Source organism: Chiloscyllium punctatum, chromosome 45 (assembly GCF_047496795.1).
Source record: "Chiloscyllium punctatum isolate Juve2018m chromosome 45, sChiPun1.3, whole genome shotgun sequence".
Lineage (NCBI taxonomy): Eukaryota > Metazoa > Chordata > Chondrichthyes > Orectolobiformes > Hemiscylliidae > Chiloscyllium > Chiloscyllium punctatum.
Window position 1 is genome coordinate 28,452,790 of NC_092783.1, and position 24,936 is coordinate 28,477,725.

At 43.6% G+C, this 24,936-nt stretch overlaps 1 protein-coding gene across 3 annotated transcripts in view; it reads right to left on the minus strand.

Annotated features, from left to right (window-relative positions):
• LOC140467254 (voltage-dependent L-type calcium channel subunit alpha-1S-like) overlaps positions 1 to 24,673 on the minus strand; it is a 214,656-nt gene extending 189,983 nt beyond the window's left edge. Inside the window, exons 1-4 of one of the 3 annotated variants that reach the window (XM_072563501.1) lie at positions 24,406 to 24,673; positions 22,307 to 22,412; positions 12,369 to 12,508; positions 3,785 to 3,903 (exon numbers count right to left, since the gene is read on the minus strand). In XM_072563501.1, the coding sequence (XP_072419602.1) occupies positions 3,785 to 3,903; positions 12,369 to 12,508; positions 22,307 to 22,412; positions 24,406 to 24,572 (532 nt within the window). In that variant the 5' untranslated portion in view covers positions 24,573 to 24,673. Of the gene's footprint in view, positions 1 to 3,784; positions 3,904 to 12,368; positions 12,509 to 22,306; positions 22,413 to 24,405 lie in introns of those variants that run through there. The other 2 variants (XM_072563500.1, XM_072563502.1) reach the window with 2 other exon arrangements.
• Positions 24,674 to 24,936: the final 263 nt, after the last annotated feature.

Below are 24,936 nucleotides of genomic sequence, written 5' to 3' on the forward strand. Positions count from 1 at the left end.
TCACGCCTCAAGTCCCTCAGCCTTTCCTCGTTAGACCTTTGCTCCATACCAGGCAACATCCTGATAAATCTCCTCTGAGCCCTTTCCAACCTAATCTCAGGTCTCATTGCACCCTCCTCCTTTCCCAATCTACTGCCATTCAGGAATTAATCTGGCACCCTGTTTTTGCTCCCAAAGTGCTTCCTCTGCCATGCATGTGTCCACTCACTCAACTCGTTCAAATTATTGGAGATGGAGGGTGGAGGTACAGGGTTATTTTTTGGACTGAAGGCCTAGGATCAGTGGTGATCCACAGGGATTTTAGAACGTAGAACATTGAACAGCACAGTGCAGGCCCTTTGGCCCATGAAGTTGTGCCAAACATTTATCTCAATCTAAGATCAACCTAACCTACACACCCCTCAATTTACTGCCGTCCATGTGCTTGTCCAGTGGTCGTTTAAATGTCCCTAATGTCGCTGACTCTACTATCACTGCTGGCAGTGCATTCCACGCACCCACCACTCTCTGTGTAAAGAACAGACCTCTGATATCTCCCCTATACCTTTACCCAATCACCTTAAAACTCTGACCCCTCATGACAGCCATTTCTGCCCTGGGGAAAAGTCTCTGGCTACCTACTCTATCCAAGTCTCTCAATACCTTGTACACCTCTACCAAGTCATCTCTCTTCCTCCTTCTCTCCAGTGTGAAAGGCCCAAGCTCACTCAACCTCTCTTCAAAAGACAAGCCCTCCAGTCCAGGCAGCATCCTGGTAAATCTCCTCTGCACCCTCTCGAAAGCATCTACATCCTTCCTTTAATGAGGAAACCAGAACTGGATACAATATTCCAAGTGTGGTCTCACCAGGGTTTTATAGAGCTGCAGCAAAACCTCGCAGCTCTTAAACTCAATCTCCTTGTTAATGAAAGCCAAAACACCATATGCCCTCTTAACAACCCCATCAACTTGGGTGGCAACATTGAGGGATCAATGTACGTGGACCCCAAGATCCACTGTTCCTCTACACTGCCAAGAATCCTGTCTTTAACCCTGTATTCAGCATTCAAATTCGACCTTCCAAAATGAATCACTTCGCATTTGTCCAGGTTGAACTCCATCTGCCACTTCTCAGCCCAGCTCTGTATCCATTCAATGTCTTGTTGTAGCCAGCAACAGCCCTCGACACTATCTACAAACACCACCAACCTTTGTGTCATCGGCAAACTTACTAACCCACCCTTCCATTTCTGCATCCCAGTCATTTATAAAAACTACAAAGAGCAGAGGCCCAAGACCAGATCTCTGCAGGACACCATGGTCACCGACTGCCAGGCAGAATACTTTCCACCCACTACCACTCGCTGTCTTCTTTTGGCCAGCCAATTCTGTATCCAGACAGCCAAAATTTCCTGTATACCATACCTCCTACCTTTCTGAATGAGCCGACCGTGGAGAACCTTATCAAATGCCACACTGATATCCATACACCACATCAACTGCTCGACCTTCATCACCTTGTGTTGTCACATCCTCCAAGAACTCAATAAGACTTGTGAGGCATGACCTGTCCTTCACAAAACCATGCTATCTTTATTCAAACTAGGTTTTTCCAAGTAATCATCAATCCTATCTCTCAGAATCCTTTCCAGTACTTTGCTTATCAGTTATGTAAGACTGATTCGTCTGTAATTCCCAGGAATTTCCCTACTCCTTTCTTGAACACAGTAACAACATTCGCCTCCCTTCAATCAGCTGGTATTATTTCCGTGAAGAGTGAGGATGTGAAGATCATCGCCAGACATGCAGCAGTCTCATTCCTCGCTTCCCGTAGTCACCTTGGATATATCTGGATTAGTGGTGCTGGAAGAGCACAGCAGTTCAGGCAGTATCCAAGGAGCAGCGAAATCGACATTTCGGGCAAAAGCCCTTCATTCCTGATGAAGGGCTTTTGCCCGAAACGTCGATTTCGCTGCTCCTTGGATGCTGCCTGAACTGCTGTGCTCTTCCAGCACCACTAATCCAGTATTTGGTTTTCAGCATCTGCAGTCATTGTTTTTACCTTGGATATATCTGGTTCAACCCTGGGGACTTATCTATCCTGATGCTTCCCAGAATTTCCAGTACATCCACTTCCTTAATATCAATCTGTTTCCAGTCTATTAACCTGATCCACTGTATTCTCACTATCAACAACATCCCTCTCTCTTGTGAATACTGAAGCAGAAAGCTCAGTTAGGGCCTCCCCTACCTCTTCAGACTCCAGGCACAAGTTCCCTCCACTATCCCTGATCGGCCCTACTCTCTCTCTGATCATTCTCTGATTCCTCACATACATGTAGTGCTAGGTTTACTGCTGTTTGTCAATTATATAAACAATTTGATTGAGGAAGCATGGTTAGTAAGTTTGTGGATGACACCAAGATTGGTGATTTGGTGGACAGTGAAGAAATTTATCAAAGATTACAGGGGGATCTTGGCTAATTGGGCAAAAGGGCTGAGGAGTGGCAGACGGTGATTAATTTGAATAAGTATGAGGTATTCCATTTTGGTAAGATGAATAAAGGCAGGGGTACAGTTAATGAGTGTTGTTGAACAGCGAGATTCAGGGGTTCAGGTACATCATTCTTTGAAAGTTGTGTCACAGGTAGAGGGATAGTTAAGGAAGCATTTAGCACATGTTCCTTCCTTCTCCAATTATTGAGTATAGGAGTTGCGATGTCGTGTTGGTATTGAACAGGTCACTGACTAGTGAGGCCACTTTCGGAGTACTGTGTTCAGATACGGTCACCCTGCTGTACAAAGGATATTATTACATTGGAGAGGGTTCACAAAAGATTTACAGGATGTTGCCAGGACTGCGGGATTTTGAGTTAAAAGGACAGGTTGGATAGGCTGAGACTTCTTTCACTGGAGCACAGCAGGTTGAGGGGTGACCTTTATAGAGGTTTATAAAATCATGAGAGGCATAGATAAGGTGAATATCAAAGATCTTTTCCGTAGGGTAGGGGGTAAGAGGAGAAAGATTTTAAAACGGACTGAATGGGCGGCTTTTCACACAGAGGGTGTTTGCATATGGAATGAATCTGAAGGACATTATAGCTGCAGGTACAGGTACAACATTTAAAAGACGTTTGGACAGGTATATGAATTGGAAACGTTTAGATGGGTATGGGCCAAAAGCAGGCAAATGGGACGGGTTGAGTTTGGGAAACTTGGTCGGCAATGATGAATAGGACTGAAGGATCTGTTTCTGTGCTGTGTGATTCTATTACTTTATCACTGCATCCTTCTCACAGTTTCCACCTCCCACCCATCTTTGTCTTATGAAGGAAAGGTTAAGCTGGTGGGGCCTGTACTCATTGGAGTTGAGCAGAACGAGAGGCAATCTTATTGAAACAAACAGGACAGTGACCTCAACAAGGTCAATGCAGAGAATCAAGAACTAGAGGGGGACCAATTCAGAATAAGGGATCTTTGTTTAAAGCAGAGGTGAGGAGGAATTTCTTCCCTTAGGGGTTTATTCATCTTTGGAATTTTAATCCTGAGAAGGTAATGAGAGTGGGTCATTGAATATATTCAAGACTAACTAAGGTACTTGTTTGATCTACAGGGAGGCACAGCTTCTGGGTCGGGAGACAGCAAAGTGGAGTTGGAGGCCACAGTCAAATCGGCCAAGGAGGAGCATACCCACGGGGTTCACCGGCCTCCTCCTGTGCCCTATTCATATGCTGTTATGAACGTATGCAAGCAAGCTGGTCAAACTGTTTTTGTCAGAAATGGCAGTGACACCTTCTGTACTTACTGGGAACTCCCGACACCAAGCGCAATGGTCTTAACACGCGGAACGCTCGAAGGGCCTTCACATCAAAGCCCGCACTCTTCGCTGATGGACTCAGATGCTCCAGGGCCACAGTACAGAGGCTGCAAAGGAAGGAACAAGTGGGTTAGTCAGAACCCAACCTGCAACTCAACACTGAGCTTTCACAACCATTGAAGCAAGAGTCTATCTAACAGATAGAGCAACTACTGACCATGCCACTCCAAATCTCTCTCCAATCCCACGTTCACTCCATGTTCTTCTGGTAAACACTCCCTACATGCCCCACCTCCAACTTAATCACATAAATATTCCATCACCAAGAACTCCTTGCTCCCCTCACAATCACATTCTATTAACCCTTAATTCAATCTCTATTCCCCATGTTATCATTCCCTGGTCCCTCTGTAATCACTCCCTGCTCCCCAAATTGCAATCACTTCCTGTTCCCCACCTCCATAATCACTCCCTGCTCCCAACCAACTATAATAACTCCGTGTTCCCTCTGTATTCATTCCCTGCTCCCCCAGTAATCACTCCCTGCTCCCTCTGCAATCACTACCTGCTCCCTCAGTGATCACTCCCTGCTCCCTCTGTAATCAATCACTCCCTGTTCCCCTGGAAGCATTCACTATTTTAGTTTATTCACTCGTGGATGCAGACATCACTGGCAGCACCAGCATTAATTGTCCATCCCTAGCTGCACTTGAGAAGATAGCGGAGAGATGTCTTCTTGAACCACTGCAGTAGACATGTAGACCCCCAATGCCATTAGGGAGGAAGTTTTGAGTTTTGGTCTCGTGACGCTGAAGGAACAGCAATATGTTTCCAAGGCAGGATGGTGAGTGGCTTGAGGGGAGTTTGCAGAATGTGGTGTTTCCATGTATCTGCTACCCATCCCATTCTAAATGGAATGGAGTCTTGGTTAATTACTGCATGCATCTTGTAAACAGTATATCCTGCGACTACTGTGTATCAATGGTGGGGTTGGTGGGGTTGGTGTGGGGGGGTGAATATTTGTGGTTGTGCTGCCAATCAGGAAGTCTGTTTTGTCCTAAATGGGGTTCAAATTCTTGCATGTTGTTGAAACGGCATTCTTCCAGGCTAGTGAGCAGTGTGCCTAACGTTCCTTGTAGATGATGGGCAGGCTTAGGATCTGCAGGAGGTGAGTTATTCCCAGCCTCGAACCTGGTCAGCATGGACAAGTTGGACCGAAGGGTCTGTATCCACCTTGTATGACCCTATCACCCTATGTGACTAAAATGAAACAAAGCCAACTGCCCGTAAAAATCAAAAAAAACTGAGAATGGTATAAATCGGAACCAACAACAGAAATAGTTGGAAAATTTCTGCAGGCCTGGCAGCATCTGTGGAGATATCAGAGTTAACATTTTGAGTTGAATGACCCTTCCCCAGTTCGAAAACGTTTACTCTGATTTCTCTCCACAGATGCCGTCAGACCTGCTGAACTTTTCTAGCAACTTCTGTTTTTGTTAAAGGAGTGCTGATGCTGGAAATCTGAAAGAAAAATAGCAACATTTCTGTCAGCATCTGTGGAGAGGAAACAGAGTTAACGTTTTGAGTCCAGTGACCCTTCGTCAGAACTGGACTTGAAACATTAATTCTGTTTTCTCTCCATAGATGCAGCCAGACATACTAAGTTTCTCCAGCAATTCCTGCTTTAGTTATTTATATGGCTAGACCAGTTCATATTCTGGCCAATGGTAATACCCAGGGGATAGTGGGGATTTAGTGATGTAAATGCTCTTGAATGTAAAGTGATGATGATTAGATTCTCTCTTGTTGTGAATGTTACTTGGCATTGTCCACTCTAACCTGAATATTGTCCAGGTCTTGCTGGATTTGGACATGGACCACTTCAGTATTCGAGGAGTCACGAATGGTGCTGAGCATTGTGCAACCATAGCGAACATCCCCACTGCTGACCTTATGATGGAGGGAAGATCATTGATGAAGCAGCTGAAGATTATTGATTCTAGGACACTGTCCTGAGGAACTCCTGTAAAGATGTTCTGGAGATGAGATTGCTGACCTCCAACTACCACATTCATCTTCCGATGTGCCAGGCATGACTTCAACCAGAGCAGAGCTCCCCCCCCACCCCCCACATTGATTCCAGTTTTGCTAAGGCTACTTGATGCTATACCCAGTCAAATGTAGTCTTGATAACAAGGGCAGTCACATTCACCTCACCTCGAGAATTCAGATTTTTGTCCATGTTTGAACCAAGGCTGTAATGAAGAGAGGTCCTGTCAATGTGCAAACTGGGTGTCACTCAGCAGGTTATTGCTGAGCTGGTGCTGTTTGATAGCACTGTTGATAACATCTTCCATCACTTTACTGATGATGAACAGCAGACTGATGGGTCAGTAATTAGCCAGGCTGGATTTTCTCAGCTTTGTGTGTTCAGGACATACCTGAGCAATTTCCCACATTGTCAGGTCAATGCCAGTGTTATTGTTATAACACAATAGTTGTGTTTCTCTGTAACCTCGCGCTATAGAAAATCATGCTATGGAAAACCACTATAGAAAATCGTGGTATAGAAGATCACTAATAGAGAATCGCTATAACCATTCTGTAGAAAGTTTGCATTATACAAACAACATTGACAATTCATCAATCACATTACAGCCAAATTGCGCTGATGAAATACGCATTATAGCAGAACAACCTGTACTGGAACTGCTTGGCTCGGGTGCAAAAGTTCTGAAGCACAAGTCTTCAGTATTATTGACAGAGTGTTGTCAGCATCCAGTGCCTCCAACCGTTTCTTGATATCACATGGAGTGAATCAAATCGGCTGAAGACTGTGTTTGTGATGCTGTGGACACTTTTGAAATAACCCAAGCACTCTTTCTAGATTGAACAGAAACAACAGTTTTATATCGATTTCTGCACACAGCTTACAAACAGAGTTGCAATTCTAGTGCTGAACCTATAGAAAGACCCAGTTCTGCTCTTTTCTAAGGATATGAAACTCTTCTTTTTGAATGTTTTGAGGGCATAAAGGAATTAACATTTTGATTCACATGCTGGAATTTAGATACCTATTTCTTAATTAATATTATTGTGTTCCTGACTTAGCTTTCTTCCTATACTATGCTATACTATCTCTGATGGAACTTCAATTCCTTTTTTTTTGAAAATTTCAAAACCTTAAATTAATTTCTTTTCAACCAGCTGTATCCCAACACTCTGACCTGGGATTAATAACAATGTTTGATTCCATGATAATTTATTTACTTTAAACCCAGTTTCTTAGGAACACTAACTAGCACCTATTAATCAATCAGAAGATTTCTCAGCACTTCAGGGATTGATACATGTCGCTCTCTCGAACACCTTTGCAACGTCAACTCAGAATGAAAGTCAGAGTCTGGAAAGTTCTCCCCTAAACTCTCTGGGTAGTTCCCTAGGAACTCACTTGGAATTTTGGGTACTGTAGTTTTTGAAAGCTAATTGTTAAGTTCAAACACACAGTCTAACTCATATGTTTAACTTAGTATTTCAAGAACCCAAACTAGCAGTAAATTATGCTAAAATACATACACGTGTACTTCATTTTCAATACATTCCTTGGTAATTACTCCCTACTGCCCTTTTTATCACTATCAACTCCCCTGTAATCACTCCATTACTCCCTTCTGCCCCAATCGCTTCCTCCCACCCCTATATTCACTCACTACTCCCACTGTAATCCTCATAATGCTGCCAAGCGCAATCACTCTCTCCTGCCTTTACAACAACTCGTTTTAAAAGTCTTTATATTTGCCTTGTATTTTTTAATTGGAGACAAAAATGAGAGAGGAACTATTTTAAAAGGCAAGGATTTCTTTAGGGTTTGAAGGCAATTTAATTTGATACTCATTATGGATACCATTTGTACAGGCTATGAGTTACCCAAAGTGTTTGTAGATGAACTGGAGCCAAACAGCTTTGCACATGTAGACCTTTGGCTGACAGCAATGAGCTGATGGGTTTGTAGACTAGTAGACTAGTGACCATTGTTGTCAAAGGCCTTCTGCCTGCCAACAACCACATGATTGGTTGTCAGCTAACTAAAGTGAAGATACATAGAAGCCATCAGGTCTCTACCAGTCAGGAGCTTTCTCTCCGTTGCCTACAGTAAGCCACTTTAAACTTGAAGAAAACCAGTTTATCTTTCCTTCAGCAGCTGCTCGAAGCTGTGACTTTTAAGTGATAGGTCGGAGTCCTTTTTATAAGTGGATTATCCACCTCCTGCCTCATACAGACCAGTGTAAGCATCTGGAGGAGGTCGACAGAGAAGCTACATTCTGACCAGTACAACAAAGGAAGCTTTGTGACCGTGAAGCACTGAACTCCTTTACCAATTATTCCCTCTAACCATAACCCTTGTTTCTTTCCTTTCTGTGTTTGTCTGTAAAGGGGATTAGAGTTTTAATCTGTAGATATATGTGCTGATGGTAAATAACTGTTTACCTGTAGTTAGTGTAATTATTTGAGATAAATAATAATTCTTGTTAAATAGTGTGATGATGCTGCTCTTTTAACAAGGTTATGCTGTCCTTGGCTTTTTTCAGAGAGTCATAAAAGCAGGAGTTCCAAAAAATCTAAGTTTAAAGGGTTTTAGGGCCAATTTGGTTATAGCTAACAGATAGTGCCTCATAAAAAAGGCTTTCAAGTTTTAAAAAAACTTGTACAATTAAAGGGGAGTGGCCAGTTCTCCCAATTCAGCGTTTCTTTGGTTTGGTTTGTTTTTTTTCGCAGCCTGGTTGTTCACTGAAAGTAGTCAGTCAGTTGTGAAGCTGTTAGACCCAAAGAAGCAGGTCCATGCTGACCCTCCCTCTCTCTGACATCTCTCCTGTCAAACCCCGTGTTTGTTTATACCTTTTGTGCCAAGGGGTGTTTATGGAGGTTGTTGCAGGAATCTAGAACAGCATCAGTAAGTTGGGATAGTTTGTTGGGTTTACAGATAGGTAAGTTATTCTATATTATGTTCTCTTTTTGCTTCTGTTTCATTCGGTAATATTGCAAGAAAAAATTCTGTCTTGTTTAAAACCAAGTGGTTGGACCAGCTGCATCACTCCTGGAATGTCCACTTTACACCTGCGTAAAACAACCAGCAAAGTTATGGTCCGACCTACTTTCCTGAAATGCTTTGAACGGGTATGGCCTGGTCCATAACAATAGAAACCTGATCCATGCTTTAAGGACAGGCAAATATAGGAATCAGGCTTTATGATGGCCCTGGGATTGCAGGGCTTGATTTCAAGGTGATATCCCACTGAGTCAATGCCATGTTTTGGGGTTCATCCAGGATTGAGTTGGAAACAGAGGCAATTAATATTTGAGTGTGGTTTTAGTAAATAAATGAGCTGAAGTAAAATGCCTGGTTCTGTGCTGTGGTTAAGATATGGCACTGGAAATGGCAAAAGATTTCCTGCAGGTGGCAGCACTGTTCCCTGTAACTGTTAAGGGAACTTACAAAGACTCGGTTGATTGACTTGGTGGGTAAACATTGAGGGGCAGAGGTAGATGAGGCACTTGGGTTGAAAGGAAATGCAAGAGGAGTCGGGTAATCTAGAGATGAAACACTGAAATTAAGTTACAGTTAAAAGAGCTTGAAATGAAATGGACAGAATGAAACAACTAGTGATGGAATTCCAAATGGAAGAAGGCAAATAAAGAGCAGAAGGAGAGGGCAGACAAAGATAAAGAAGGGGAAATTGAACTGAAAAGAGTGGAAATGAGTGAACTAAAATTAGCAGTGCATGGAGAGAAATGCATTTGAAACAGGGGTGATGTCAGGTACTGATATATATCATGATGAGGGAAACCGAGTCATAATTTGAGGTCAAGTAAAGAAATGTTTGTTGCACGGACACAACCTAAACTTGAGGAATAGGATGTGCAGACATTCTTCATGTCATTTGAGAAAATAGCGAGACAAATGTATTGTGTAAAAGAGAACTGAACTTTGCCCTTGCAGAGTATGTTGATAGGTAAAATATAAGAAATTTATGCTGCACTGTTCCTCGGGATTCTGAATCTAAAGGCAAATCTATATTGGCTGCAAATGAGTTAATTCCTTAAGCATAGCAACAAAGATTCAAAAACAGGAAAAAGCCTGGGCAAACCGATACTGCATTTGAAGGATGAAGCAAAGTAGTTTTGACAGGTGGGTAAGAGTATGAGAAGGTGAAACCAGATACAAAGAAGAACTTAAAAACTCACAACCTTCCATTAGGATAACCCATGTTGAGGACCAGAGGACTGCAACTGCTAGCAATAACGGGTGATGATTATAAACTAATCTCTGTTGGGATTCCTACAGAGCCGGGTACTATAAAATCAGATTAGCAGCAACTTCATTAATAGAGCTCTATCCACCTGCTCATTATGTATGCTTCATGCTGAGATATCAAAACTATCCTACACAACAATGGCAAACCTGCCCAAACTATCCCTTGTTATATATAACAACCTCACAAAAGGACATAAAGACAACCACTTTGGCCCTAAAAATAGTACCCACTCAATCTCAGATTATGTTAGAAAAGGAAGGTGTCTCAAATGTTTGAGCAGCAGGTAAAGCTAGCTGTCTCGTGTTGCGACTTTGCAGTAAATGCATGAGTTGTATTCTCCACTAACAGGATGCTGATATCAAACAGACCTGCAGCTCACTACACAATTCAGTAGTTTCAGGGATATTGTGATGCCAGGGATAAAGGCTGTACATCCCAACAAGTGATACACCACATCAGAATCCTGAAACAACACAGGCCTTTGACTGCCAGCTATGCTCAAAGAATCAGAGAATCCCTACAATATGGAAGCAGGCCACTCTGCCCATCAAGTCCACACTGATCCTCTAAAGAGTATCCCACCCAGACCCATCCCCCTACCAAATCCCTGTAACCCTGCATTTCCCACGGCTATGCAATTTCCCATGGCCAATCCACCTAACCTGCACATCTTTGGACTGTGGGAGGAAACCAGAGGACCACACAGACACGAGGAGAATGTGCAAACTCTACAGTGACAGTCACCCGAGGCTGGAATTGAACTCCGGTCCCTGGTGCTGTGAGGCCACAGTGCTAACCCCTGAGCGAGCATGCTCAACTAGCCTCTGTTTGCAAAGCTGAGGAGTGTGTAAACTTACATGCGACTCTGCTATTGGACAATTGCTAAGACTTTGTTAAGCATTACCCTGGAAACCAACTGAATAATATCAGTTGGCACGCCATGCGATTCCCTTATGTGTGCTAGAAACTATATAGCTTCACATACAGGCAGAACTCCCTTCTCTGTCGGCAAAAGGAAGCACACATTGCATCACTTTCAATGCGAGGACCTGAAAACAGCTAATCCCCGCTGCATCCTATGGCAATACTCTGACCTGCTTGCTTGAAATTTATTAATTTACATAAGACACATGGTTAAAGGTTTGTGTTGTATCTCCATACCAACTGGTGTCCAACCAATCAGCACCCTTTTCTGGTCCTATTTAAATTATTGTTTCCATATTAGGGAATGCAAGGTGAAAAGCTTTGACCTCATGTTTCTCTTCAGAAGTGTAGCAGCAAACAATGATAGTACATGTGAACAGCCAGACTCTAGCCTTAATATCATCAGATCACATGAGACTTAGACATAGTGGAAGATGGTTTCAATGAGGTTTTGCTCTGCAATGTTCCTGTCTGTAATTTAATGGATGCTAGTTACTAGTGTGGTGTCCAGATCTCATCCATCTATCATTCCCAGAACAGAATTTTGACATTTCTGCATTTATTAGTTCCACCCTCAGGCAACTGTCTGTGTGGAGTTTGTACATTCTCCCCACATCTGCATGGGTTTCCTTTGGGTGCTCCTTTTCCTCCCTCAGACCAAAGATGTGCAGCTTAGACGCATTGGCCCTGCTAAATTTGCCCATAGCGACCAGGGATGTGTAGGTTAGGTGCATTCACTGTGGAAAATGCAGGGTTAGAAGGATAAGGTCAAGGGGTGGGGACGCTCTTCTGTCAGTGTGGATTCAATGGGCCAAATGGTCTACTTCCACACAATAGAGATTGTATGATTCAATGATGATTCTACTTGTGGAACCGCTGGGGAACACTAAGTTCTGGTCATTATTTATTCCTTAACTCATCACCAAAAAAACGTTTTTTCCACGCATTATCTCATTCTTGTTTGTGGGAGATTGCTCTGTACAAATTGGCTGTCGCATTTTCTACATACAGCAATAACTACACTTCAAATAACGATGTCTTGCAAGATATTTTGAGATATTCTGATGATATGACAGGAACATTATAAATGTACTTATTTTAAACCTTTTGATTCTCTTTCCCATCAACTTCCATTCACCAAGCTAAACATTTTCCTGTTGGAAATGAATGCTATTTAATATGCAACTCTTGGATTTTTGACAACATAACTTTAACAAATTTGACACAGATAAAAAAAAATGTTTTACAATAGTGAAGCGAGCCAAATAAAACATGATTGTGCAGGCATATTGTCCAAATTAACAGACTATTCATGAGAAAGTCATGAGACATACCCAACAAAGACTATGACAAAATCCAGAATATTCCAGAAATTCCGCAAGTAGGCATCTGGGTGAAACAGGAAGCCATACACAATGATTTTCAAAATTGCTTCAATTGTGAATATTATCAGGAAGATGTACTCAATCTTTTCCTACAAGAGAGACAGAAAGAAAGTGAGAGTGACAGATAACTCTGTTGTGACACTCCTTCTGAGACAAGCTTGAAAACATCACTTTCATGAATCAATGGATTCAGATCTGCTTTTACTCCCACTCCTTAAGATTCCCTCCCTTCCCAGATCTTTTGCATGCAGTGATCTACCATCTTTGCCCTTTGCCCTTGGCCCTTAGCCCCAGCCTGGTTTGCAGTTTTTGATTTTTGTCTTTTACATAAAATCGGTTCTGGGTGTAAGTTTGCTTGCTGAATTGAAAGGTTTGTTTTCAGACACTCCATCACCATTCTAGGTAACATCATGAGTCAGCCTCGAGACAAAGCACTGGTGGTATGGCCCGCTTACTATTTATGTGTTGAGGTTTCCTTGGTGATGTCATTTCCTGTGATGACATTATTTCCTGTTATTTTTCTCACAGGGTAGTAAATGGGATCCAAGTCAATGTGTTTGTCGTTAGAATGCCAAACTTCTAGGAATTTTCATGCATGTTTCTGTTTGGCTTGTCCTAGGATGGATGTGTGAATAAAATTCACTAAAGAGGAGGAAATCAACGACAAACTGCCATTGCTAGATGTCACAGTAGAGCGAACAGTCAATGGGGAACTTCAAACCAGCATCTACAGGAAAACAACAATGCAGACTAAATACTGAACTACAGAAGCAATCAGCTCAACATCCACAAACAAAGCTGCATTCGAACATTATTTCAACGAGCCACCACACTGTAGCGCAGTGGAAGTACGAGGAGCAGAGGAAAATCACCTATACAGTATTTCCAAAAAGAACGGGTACCAAATGAACACAGTCCGCAGATTTCTCAGCAACAAACCCAAACAAGCAGACAAAACACACCCAGAAACCCTCGCCACTTTCCCCTACATCAAAGACATCTCAGAAAAAACTGCCAGACTACTCAGATCCCTTGGCATCATGGTAGCCCACAAACCCACCAACACACTAATACACCAGCTAATTAATTAATTTGAAAGACCCTATACAGATAACAAGCAAAACTAATGTCATTTACAAAATACCTTGCAAGAACTGTAACAATCACTACATTGGACAAACAGCAGAAAACTAGCCACCAGCATACATGAACATCAACTAGCCACACAAAGATATGACCCACTCTCACTAGTATCCTTACATACAGATGAGGAAGGACACCACTTCAACTGGGACAACACATCCATCACAGGACAAGCCAAACAGAGAGATGCACGAGAATTCCAAGAAGTGTGGCATTCCAACTGGAACTCCATCAACAAACACATTGACTTGGATCCCATTTACCACCCTCAGAGAAAAATAAGCAGAAATGACATTACCACTGGAAATTATGTCACCACAGGAAGTGACATCACCAACGCAAGAAAACCCCAACACATACATAGAAAGCAGACCATACTACCAGTGCTTCATTCGGAGGCTCACTGATGATGTTACCTGGTATGGTGATGAAACATCTGAAAACAAACTTTCCAGCTCAGCAAGCAAACCTAGATCCAGAATCTCAACCTGAGCTACAAATCTTCTCAAAACTCGCTAATATAAAAACAGTAGCAGAGTTTGTCCCTGGTAGGGCTGGCTTCAGGACAGGGAAGGGGTTCAGAAAGCTAATATAGAAACTAATGTACGTACTATATAGATTCACAACAAAACCTTTGTAAATCTCCAAACATCTTCTGCTGCCTAATTCAACAAAAGGGCATTAGTATGTGAAACAGAGGCAAGAGCATCAATTGTTGCCAATTCCTAATTACCCTGTAGAAGGTGCTAATGAGCAGTCTTCTTGAGCTGCTGCAGGCTTTTTAATGTAGGGATACTCCAAAATGCCGTTGGGGGGGAATTCCATACAATGTAACCCTGACAACAATGAAGGAACAGCAATATATTTCCAACTCAGAGTGATGAGAAGCTTGGAGAGAAACGTGCAGGTGGTGTCCCCATGTATCTGCTGCCCTTTTCCTTCTGGATGGTGGAAGTCACTGGTGTAGAAGGTGCTGTTGAAAGAGCCTTATTGAGTTGTTGCAGTGTAGATGTAAAATGGTGGGCGTGAATGCTGAAGGCGATGGATGTGGTACCAATCAAGCAGGCTGCTTTATCCTGGATAGCCATAGAGTCACAGTCATAAAGCACAGAAGAAGTTCTTGAGTTTGTGCTGACCTGTCTATATTAATCCCACTTTTCAGCACTTGGCCCATAACTTGTACTCTTGTCTTGTTATTTTACCCAAGCTGCATCCCCTTACATTTTTCAAGGTTAAATTTCATCTCCCATCAATCAGCCCATCTGACCAACCATATTATCAGGTAACCTAAGACATTCTTCCTTATTACTAACCACTATTAAATTATTGGCCAATCTTCATGTCATCTGCAAACTACTATTTATTTATTATCATTATTGTTATTGTTGGAGCTGAACCCATCCAAGCAAGTGGAAAACATTCCATCATATTCCTGACTTGTGCCTTGAATGGTGGACAGGAGACAGGAGGTGAATTACTCATTGCAAATTCTCAACCTTTTACATTTGGGTTGAGGCATGAATCATATCTAATGCATATGTAATCAAAACAAATAAAGGAGATTCAAGTGACTGGATGGCATAGACTAGAAACCAACCAAAGATCAGCTACTCTAAAATTATGCCCTCTGCTCCTAGACAGGTTTGTGGGTGAGACAAAAATAGGTGGGAAGGCAACTACTGAGAATGACACAAAGAGCAGAGGGATATAGACAGTCTAAGCACATTGCCAAAAACACTTGGCAGATGGAATATAAGTGATAGAATATGATGTTACGGATTCGGATTTTTTTTATTCATTTGTGAGATGTGGGCATTGCTGGCTGGCCATTATTTATTGCCCATCCCTAGTTGCCTGTGAGGTGGTCGGTGTGAGCTGTCTTCTAGAACCGCTGCATTTTACCTGCTGTGGGTTCAGCCATAATGCCCCGGGGAGGGAATTCCAAGATTCTGATGTACCGACAGTGAAAGAACAACAATATATTTCCAAGTCAGGGTGGTGTATGGCTTGGAAGGGAACTTGAAGCTGGTGGTGTTCCCATATATCTGCTGCTTTTCATCTTCCAGAGGGATGTGGTCAGGGTTTGTCTGAGGATCTTTGCAAAATTTCTGCAATGAATCTTTTGGATAGTGCACACTGCTGCTACTAAGCCTCAGTGTTGGAGGGAGTGGATGCCTGTGGATGTCGTGCCAATAAAGCAGGCTATTTTATCCCGGATGGTGTCAAGCTTCTTGAGTGTTGTTGGAGCTGCACCAATCATGCAAGTGGGGAGTATTCCATCACACTTCTGACTTGACTAGATCATATTGCATGTGAGCATGGTCTGCTTCAGTACCTGAGGAGTCACAAATGGTGCTGAATATTGTGTAATCACCAGCAAATATCCCCACTTCTGACCTAATGATGGAGAGAAGTTCTTTGATGAAGCAATTGAACATGGTTGGACCGAGGACACTACCCTGAGGAACTCCTGAAGGCATGTCCTGCAGCTGAGATGACTGACCTCTAACAAGTCAGAATATCTTGCTTGGTACTACATATAATTTTAACTAGTGGCACCTTCCCTTGATTCCCATTGACCTGATGCCACACTCTCAGTCAAATGCAGCCTTGATGTCAAGGGCATCTATTTTCCCTTCCCCTCTGGAATTTAGATCCCTGTTTGCCCCAAGGCTGTAATGAGATCAGGAGCTGAGTGACTCTGGCAGAACCCAAACTGGGCATCACTGAGCAGGATGTTACTGAGCAGGTGCTGCTTGATAGCACTGCTGATGTCACATTCCATCACTTTACTGATGATTGTGAGTGGACTGATGGGGTGGTAACAGGCTGGGTTGGATTTGTCCTGCTACTTATGTACAGGATATACCTGGGCAATTTTCCACATTGTTGCATAATGTCAGCGTTGTGACCATACTGGAAGAGCTTGGCTAGGGCAGCAGACAAAATGGGCACAAGTCTTCAGTACAATTCAGGAATGGTGTCAGGGTCCATATCCTTTGTAGCTCCAACGTCACCAAACATTTCTTGCTATCACATGGAGTGAATTGAGTTGGCTGAAGACTGGTCTCTCTGATACTGGAGAAGACCAAAATGAATCATTCACTCAGCGCTTCTGGCTGAAGATCACAGATGTGCTGAACTCCTCCATCATTGAGGATGGGATATTTGTGGAGCCTCCTCCTCCAGTGAGTTAACTGTCCACCATCATTCACTCCTGGATGTTGCATGATTGCAGAGCTTACATCTGGTGGTTGTGGGATCACTTAGATCTGTCTATCACTTGCTGCTTATGTTGTTTGTTATGAAGTAGTCCTGTTTGGTAGCTTCACCAGGTTGACACCTCATTTTTAGGTATGCCTGGTGCTGTTCTAGGCATGCCCTCCTGCACTCTCCATTAAACCAGGGTGATCTCCTGACTTGATGGTAATGGTTGAATGGGGGAAATGCTGTGCCATGAGATTACAGATTCTGCTAGAGTACAGTTCTGCAGCTGTACATGGCCTACAGAGCCTCCTGGATGCCTAGCCTTGAGCTGCTAGGTCTGTTTGAGGTCTCTCCCATTTAGCACGCCCTCCTGACTGTGTACCACTGTGCCACCACGTCTGCTGAGTCTGTCCTGCCAGCAGAACAGGAAATATCCAAGGATGGTGGTCATTATACATTGATCATTGTCTGTAAGTATGATTCCATGAGTATAACTATTTCAGGCTGCTCCTTGACTCGTCTGTGAGACAGTTCTTCCAATTTTAGCACTGGCCCCCAGATGTTAGGAGAACTTTGCAGGGTCATCATAGAATCACTACAGAATCCCTACATTGTGGAAGTGCACCATTCAGTCCATCGATGCCAAAACAACCCTCGAAAGAGCTTGCAATCTAGAATCACCCCCTACCCTATAACCCTGCATTTCCCATGGATAGCCCACCTAACCTGCATGACCAATCTATCCTAACCTGCACAACTTTGTGCTATGGGGAGAAACCTGAGCATCCAGAGGAAACCCACACAGACAAGAGAAGAATGTGTAAACTTCACACAGTCGCCAAGCGTGGAACACAACTCGGGTGTCTGGCACTATGAGGCAGAAGTGCCAACCACTGACCCACCGTGGTACCCCCTAGAGAACAGTTTGTGCCGTTGTCTTTTTCCAGTACCTACATCAATGCCAGATGATCCATCCAGTTTCATTTCTTTCAGACATTGTGGTGATTAATGCAACTGAATGGCTTACTAGGTCATTTCATCGGGCAGTTCAGAGTCAACCACATTGCTGTGGTCAGACCAGGTCAGGGTGGCAGATTTCCTTCCCGGAAGGACATTAGTGAACCATTAACAATGACGATCAGCAGTAGATTCCCAATCCGAGATATTTCTTTTATTGAATAGAATTCCACTATCTGCCATAGTGGGATTCAAATCTGGGTCCCCAGAACATTAGCTGGTTTAATACTTAATAGTTTAGCTGTTTAATAACCAACACCTCCCCCTTGGCAGGGAGAATAGAGGAGCTGAATATTATTTAAATTGAAAAAGATGACAGCATACTGCGTGATGGGAGTCCTCACATTTGTAGCACAAAAAGGAAGCATAAATGTTCAGCAGTTAATAGGGGAGGCAACTTGAATGTTAGCTTTTATTTCAAAGGGAATGGAGGTTTGCTAAAACCATAAAAGGCTCTAGTCAGGGCACAGCTATGATACTATGAATAGTATTATCCAAAATATACCACCATTAGACACCATCAGAGAAGATTCACTAGGTTGATCCCGATATGGAAGGATTTTCTCATGAGGAGAGGTTGAGCAGGTTTGGGCCTGTACATACTGGAATTCAGAAGAATAAGATATAACTTTATTGAAACATACACGAGAGTGTAGATGCAGAAATGTTACTTCCCACTGAGGGATCTAGGACCAGAGGGCATAATTTCAGAATAACGGGATGCACATTTGAGACTTCCTTCTCTCAGAGTTAAGTGAATCTGAAATTCTTCACCAGTGTTGTTGAGGCTGTGCCATTAAAAGAATATTCAAGCTTTTTAATCAGTAAAAGACTCAAGTGTTACGGAGAAAAGGCAGGAAAGTGAAGTTGAGGATTATCAGATCAACAATAATCTCACTGAATGCCAGAGGAGACTGTATGGGCTGAATGATCTATTTCTGTTCCTATGTCTTATGATCTTTGATAACCCCTCTGCTGTTTCCTGATTCCCCATCATTATTTCCCCAGCCTCATTCTCTAAGAGGCCCATGTTCACTTTGGCTTCTCTCTCTTCCTCCCGTTTCCATTTAAAAAAGCTCTTGCTGTCTGTCTTGACAGTACTTGCTAGTTTATCCTTGTCCTTTTGTTGGTTTTTAAAACTTTCCCAATCCTCCGGCCTATCACTAATCTTTGCCACATTGTATGTTTGTTCTTTCAATCAGATGCTATCCTGAACTCTCCTGGATAACCACAGTTAGCTGATCCTCTTCCTAGATTCCTTCTGCTCCCCATCTGTAACTGGATCCTCAGCTTCCTGATCCACAGACTGCAATGAGTAAAGACAGACAAAAGCAGCTCCTCCATCATAATTCTCCACACTGGTGCCCAGCAAGGATGAGTACTGAGCCTCCCATTGTACACTCATGACTGTGTCGCCACATTTTGTAAGAATGCCATCTGCAAGTTCGCTGCCAACGCCACTGTGGGAGTACAGATATCAAACAGCAGTGAGTCAGAATACGTGAAGGAGATAAAGTGCTTGGTGTTGTGGTGCAATGATAACAATCTCTCTCACAATATGAACAAAACTAAAGAATTGATCATTAACTCCAGCAAGAAAGGAGGAGAACACGCTTCTATCTACGTCAATAGAGCTGAGGTGGTGAGTCGAGTGTCAAGTTCCTTGGAGTGACAATAACCAACCATCTGTCCTGGACACCCACGTAGACGTGGCAATCAAGAGGCACAACAACGTCTCTTCCTCCTCAGGCCGCTTAGGAAATTCAGCATTTCCATAAGGACCCTCACCAACTTTTACAGACACATCATAGGGTGCATTCTATCTGGGTTCATAACAGCTTTATACAGCAACTGCTTTGCCCAGGACTGGAAGAAACTACAGAAAGTTGTGAAGAAAGCGCAGACCATCATGGAAGACAACCTCCCATCCATGGACTCCATCTACACTTTTCACTGCTGCAGAAAGGCTGCCAACATCAAAGACCCCTCCCGCCCCAGTAATACTCTAACCTCTTGTCAGGCAGAAGATACAGAATCTTGAACACACATAGCAATTAATTCAAGGATAGCTTTTTCCCTGCTGTTATTAGACTGCTGAATGGACTGCTCTAATTTCAAATCTCATGTTAATCGTGTTTTCGTTCACCTTATGTGCAGCATAACCCTGTATGCCTCAGTCTGCCTAAACACCCTATGATCTGTATGCCCTTGTATGTTATGATCCGACTGTACTGCTTGCAAAACAGAACTTTTCACTGTATTCAGGTAAATGTGACCACAATAAATCAATCAAATCAAATCAAAATCTTTCTTACTGAGATACATTTTTGCTTTGGGGCCATAAATTACTTTCTTCAAACATCTTTGCAGCTAATCCACTCCAACCAGCTTTGCCCTCATTCCTCTGTGATTACTCTTATTTAAGTTAAGCACAGGTGTTTCCTACCCACATTTCTCCCTCTCCAACTGAATGCTAAATTCTACCATGTTATAGTTACGATTTCTGAAGGGATCGTTTACTCTGACATAATGTGTTAAACCTGCCTCATTGTACATCACTAGCTCTAAAATAGCCTGAAATCTGTTTGGACCCACAACATATTATTCTCTTCCTCTGCTGTGACTACTGTAATCTACATAAAGATTAAAGTCATCCATGATCAATGTACTGCCTATTTGATATAGCTTGATTATCCTTGATTCACTCTCAGTCCTACCTCTGTTTACTGTTAAGGGACCCGTAGATTTTTTTGCATCTTCTTTTTGCCTTCAATTTTTCTTTCTTACCTCTAACTGCACGGATTTTACGTCTTCTGAGCCATGATGCTTTCTTGCTATCACAGTTAATCCATCTCATACTAACAATACTATCTGACCATCCTTTCCTTCTTGTCTGTACATTTGAAGCAAGACATATTCCTGAATATTTAGTTCCAAGCTTTGAGCTCCTGATAAGTATGTCTCCCTAATGGCTTTAAGTTCATAGCCATAAACTTGCATTTATTTTGTTTTGAATACTAAGCATTTTCAAGTAAAAAGTAATTAATGTTTGCTCCTTTGGCTCTATTTACTGCTGTTTTCGATGTTTCTGCATCCTGTACCACCCCTGGCATCATTATTCAAATGGCTACCCTATAATACTGTCATATCCTCTTGCTCTGTACACCTAGATTTTCAAATCCCTACTCCCCACCCACAATTCCCCCCCCCCCCCCAATTAGTTTAAAATCTTCTCTACAGCTCTGGGTATTCAATTTGTCAGGACACTGATCCACACAATTCAAATGAAGCACATCCCATCAAACCAGCTCCCTCTAACCCATTTCACCCATACAAATCTTTGAGTCACATAGTTAACTCCTTCACTTTATTTACCCAATACTAGTTTGCCCAGGGCTTGGGTAGTAATCCAGTGATTATTACCATCTAGGTCCATTTTTGTAATTTAGTTCTTGACTGTTCAAATTCTTTCATAAGGATCGCAATTCTAGTCCTACCAATGTTATTGACACCAATGTGGATGATGACAGCTAGATCCCTCCTCTCCCGCCCCAAAAAGGTATCCTTAATCCTGGCACTGGACATGCAACACAGCTCTTAGGACTTCCCACTCACAGCTTCAGAGAACATGTTCTGTCCCCCTAATTATACGATTTCCTACCACAACTACATTTCTATTTCCTCCTGCAACTTGAACATGCTGTGGTCAGTTTGCTCATTGTCCCCACAGTGTCCACACAGCCTGCAGGGACCTTGTCACTGTGGGACAGCTGCAAGGGCTGAGGCTCCACAACAACAACCCTGGGTCCACATTCCTGCAAATCTGCAGTCGCACCCTTCTGTCCTAGATCGCAGGCTAATTTTCAATTAAATAATGTTGTGGTTCTGTTCGCCGAGCTGGGAATTTGTCTTGCAAGACAAATTCCCAGCTCGTCGAACAGAACCACAACAATGAGCACCCGAGCTACAAATCTTCTCCCAAACTTTAAATTAAATAATGATAGGGATGTAAAAGTACTGGACAGAGTGATGCAAATACACTGAGGAGACAGGGATGTAAATACACTAGAGAGAGGGATGTAAGTAGACTTGGGAGAGGGTTTGAAATGCAGTAAAGGGGGTAGGGTAGAGATGTAAATACTCTGATGGGGGGGAAATGGATGTAAATGCAGTGGCTGAAAGGGTGCATGTTCAGTGAAGAGGTGTGTGCTAGCCAAGTTTGAGTCTGTAAATTAATAAAAACCCGTGGAAAGACTGACTCCTGTTTTTTCCTTCACCAGCTGACTCTCTGGTTTGGAAGTCAGGTTAGGGTGTACCTGTGATATCCTAACTAGGGTGCCTATGGTCGTTTCCTTCCACTGAGCAGGTTTGGAGTGTGGTAAAAACAATGGCTGCAGATGCTGGAAACCAGATTCTGGATTAGTGGTAGCTGAGTGTGCTTAGCTGAGAGATTATCTGCTGTTTGTGTTGCAGCCCACTCACGTATTGAGATAATTGTGAAGGACTCACTAATAACTTACCAACTTGAAATTCAAGGAATTGGTGTCATCTTCTGGTAGGGGCGTGTACACAGCCAGAGCCACGCAATTGGCAAAGATAGTAATTAGTATGATGATTTCAAAGGGTCTGACAATGGTGTCAAGGATATCGCACTCACACAACTAACGACATCCCTGGTCTCATAAAACACATTGAGGGCAGGTAAAATATGGGTCATATATGGAATAAAGCTCTCCCTGTACTGTCTCATCCCATTACTCTAACACAGGTGTACAGAGGTTAACTACACAATAAAATTCTCTCTAACTACTCCCATGCAACAATTCTCGGGAAATTAGGACAACTATGATACAGGGTAAAATTCCCTGTACATTTGCCCATCAGAAACTCCTTCAAAGTTATTCCATTAAATCTCCCAAGAAAGATACAGCATGGGGTTAGATAGTTCCTTCAACACCATCTCCACTGAACACTCTCAAGGCAGGTACAGTACATAGACATAGAGTCTGTTTACATACAGAGTAAATCTCTATCTACACTGTACTCATCAAACACCTCCAGGACAGGTATAGCAAGGAGTCAGATGCATAGTAAAGCTCCCTGTGCTTTGCCTCAATGAAAGATCTGACTCTGTGCTTACTAACAATAGTTTGAATTAATGTAGTAATGAGAGGAGTCTCTGTTAAAGACCTGTAAAATTATGAAGCAGCCGTTTAGTGAGATCTGTTGCAACCAACTGTAGAGGGTCTGTAATCCCCTTTAATACAGGAGTGTGAGCTCAGTGCTACCCCTGACCACTGATACATTGAGCAGGCTTTAGCTCACCTTATATGGACAGAGAGCAGTGACAGCTGCACAACCGATGTTGAATGACATCTCCCACAACATTCAACAACTCTATTCCTGTCTCCTCACGTCCCTCTTTTGGCCTGTCTCTATTTATCCTATACTTTAAATCTATCTCTGTTTGCAACCACATCCCTATAAATCATTATAGACACACATTATTCATATGCAAACATTGTACCCATTATGCTGGTTCTCACTTTCCTTCTGGGTCTCGATCTGCCTGTCAGGTACCTTCTCTCTGCAGCTTTGATCTCTTTAACTCCCACTCTCTGTAGTTAACCTCGGCATCCCGGCGTACCCTCTCCTTTCCAGACTCACCCCCTCACCATCCCTTTTGTTTTAGATTGTCTTGCACTGTTGCTCCATTTCTCCTTCCTTCAACCCTCCCTCCGCACTATCTCCCATTTCTTCCACATTCTCTCTCTTCTCCCAATCACTCCCTCACTGCCACTCACTCTTACATTCCCTCTGTCTCCCCATCACTGTCCCTATACCACCTTCTCTCTTCCTCTCCACTCTTTCTCTTGTTCTCTCTTACGCTGTCTTTCCCACTTAGAGTCATAGAGACCCTTTGGTCCAACCCGTCCATGCTGGCCAGATATCCCAACCCAATCTAGTCCCACCTGCCAGCACCCGGCCCATATCCCTCCAAACCCTTCCTATTCATATACCCATCCAGATGCCTTTTAAATGTTGCAATTGTACCAGCCTCACCACATCCTCTGGCAGCTCATTCCATACACGTACCACCCTCTGCGTGAAAAAGTTGCCCCTTATGTCTCTTTTATATCCTTCCCCTCTCACCCTAAACCTATGCCCTCTAGTTCTGGACTCCCCGACCCCAGGGAAAAGACTTTGTCTATTTATCCTATCTATGCCCCTCACAATTTTGTAAACCTCTATAAGGTCACCCCTCAGCCTCCGACGCTCCAGGGAAAACAGCCCCAGCCTGTTCAGCCTCTCCTCTTACCTTCCCTCCCTTCCTCCCTCCCGGTGACAATTCTGTACCTCCTCCTTCAATCTCTCCCTGTCCTAATCCCCTTTCTCTCCCTCCTTCTCTTCCAATGGCCCTCTCCCTCCCTCACTCCTTCTCCTCCCTCACTCCTCTCCTCACTCTTCCCTCTTCTTTTCCCCCTCCCATTTCTCCTCCACCCTCTCCCCCCCCCAGCCCAGCCCAGCCCAGCCCTCCATCCCAGCCTCACCAAGCTCCCCCATCCCTCCCTCCCTCCCTCTCCACCCACCCCCCTATCCCCCCCACTCTGAAGGATACTTCCACTCCACGATGCTGGTGCAGAGTTTGCGGACTGGGTTTTGGAGGGTTAGGCACAGGAGAGATCGGGGTGGCCGAGGGGGACCGGCACACACTGGCTTCTTGGGCTTTTTACTGTCCGTTCGCCGGCTCCTCAAATCCCCGGCCGCCTCCAGGTTCGAGTCCATGGTGTCCCCGTCCCCAAGCCCCGCTCCGGCTCCAGCTCCAGCTCCAGCTCCAGCTCCGGCCCCGCGGTGAAACTGCTGACCGCCCAGAAATATCCCGGGATAAAATTAGAGCAACAGCAAGCGGTCCGGGAGAGAGAGAGAGAGAGACAGCTGCACCGGGGGGGGGGTGGGAGAGGGAGAGGGGGGGGAATGGGAAAGAGTGTGAGGGGGGAATGGGAGAGTGGGGGGGGAATGGGAGAGTGTCTGGGGGGAATGGAGAAGAGTGGGGGGAATGGGAGGAAGAGTGGAGGGAATGGGGGAGATGGGGTGGAATGGGGGAGATGGGGGGAATGGGGAAGAGCGGGGGGAATGGGGGAGATGGGGT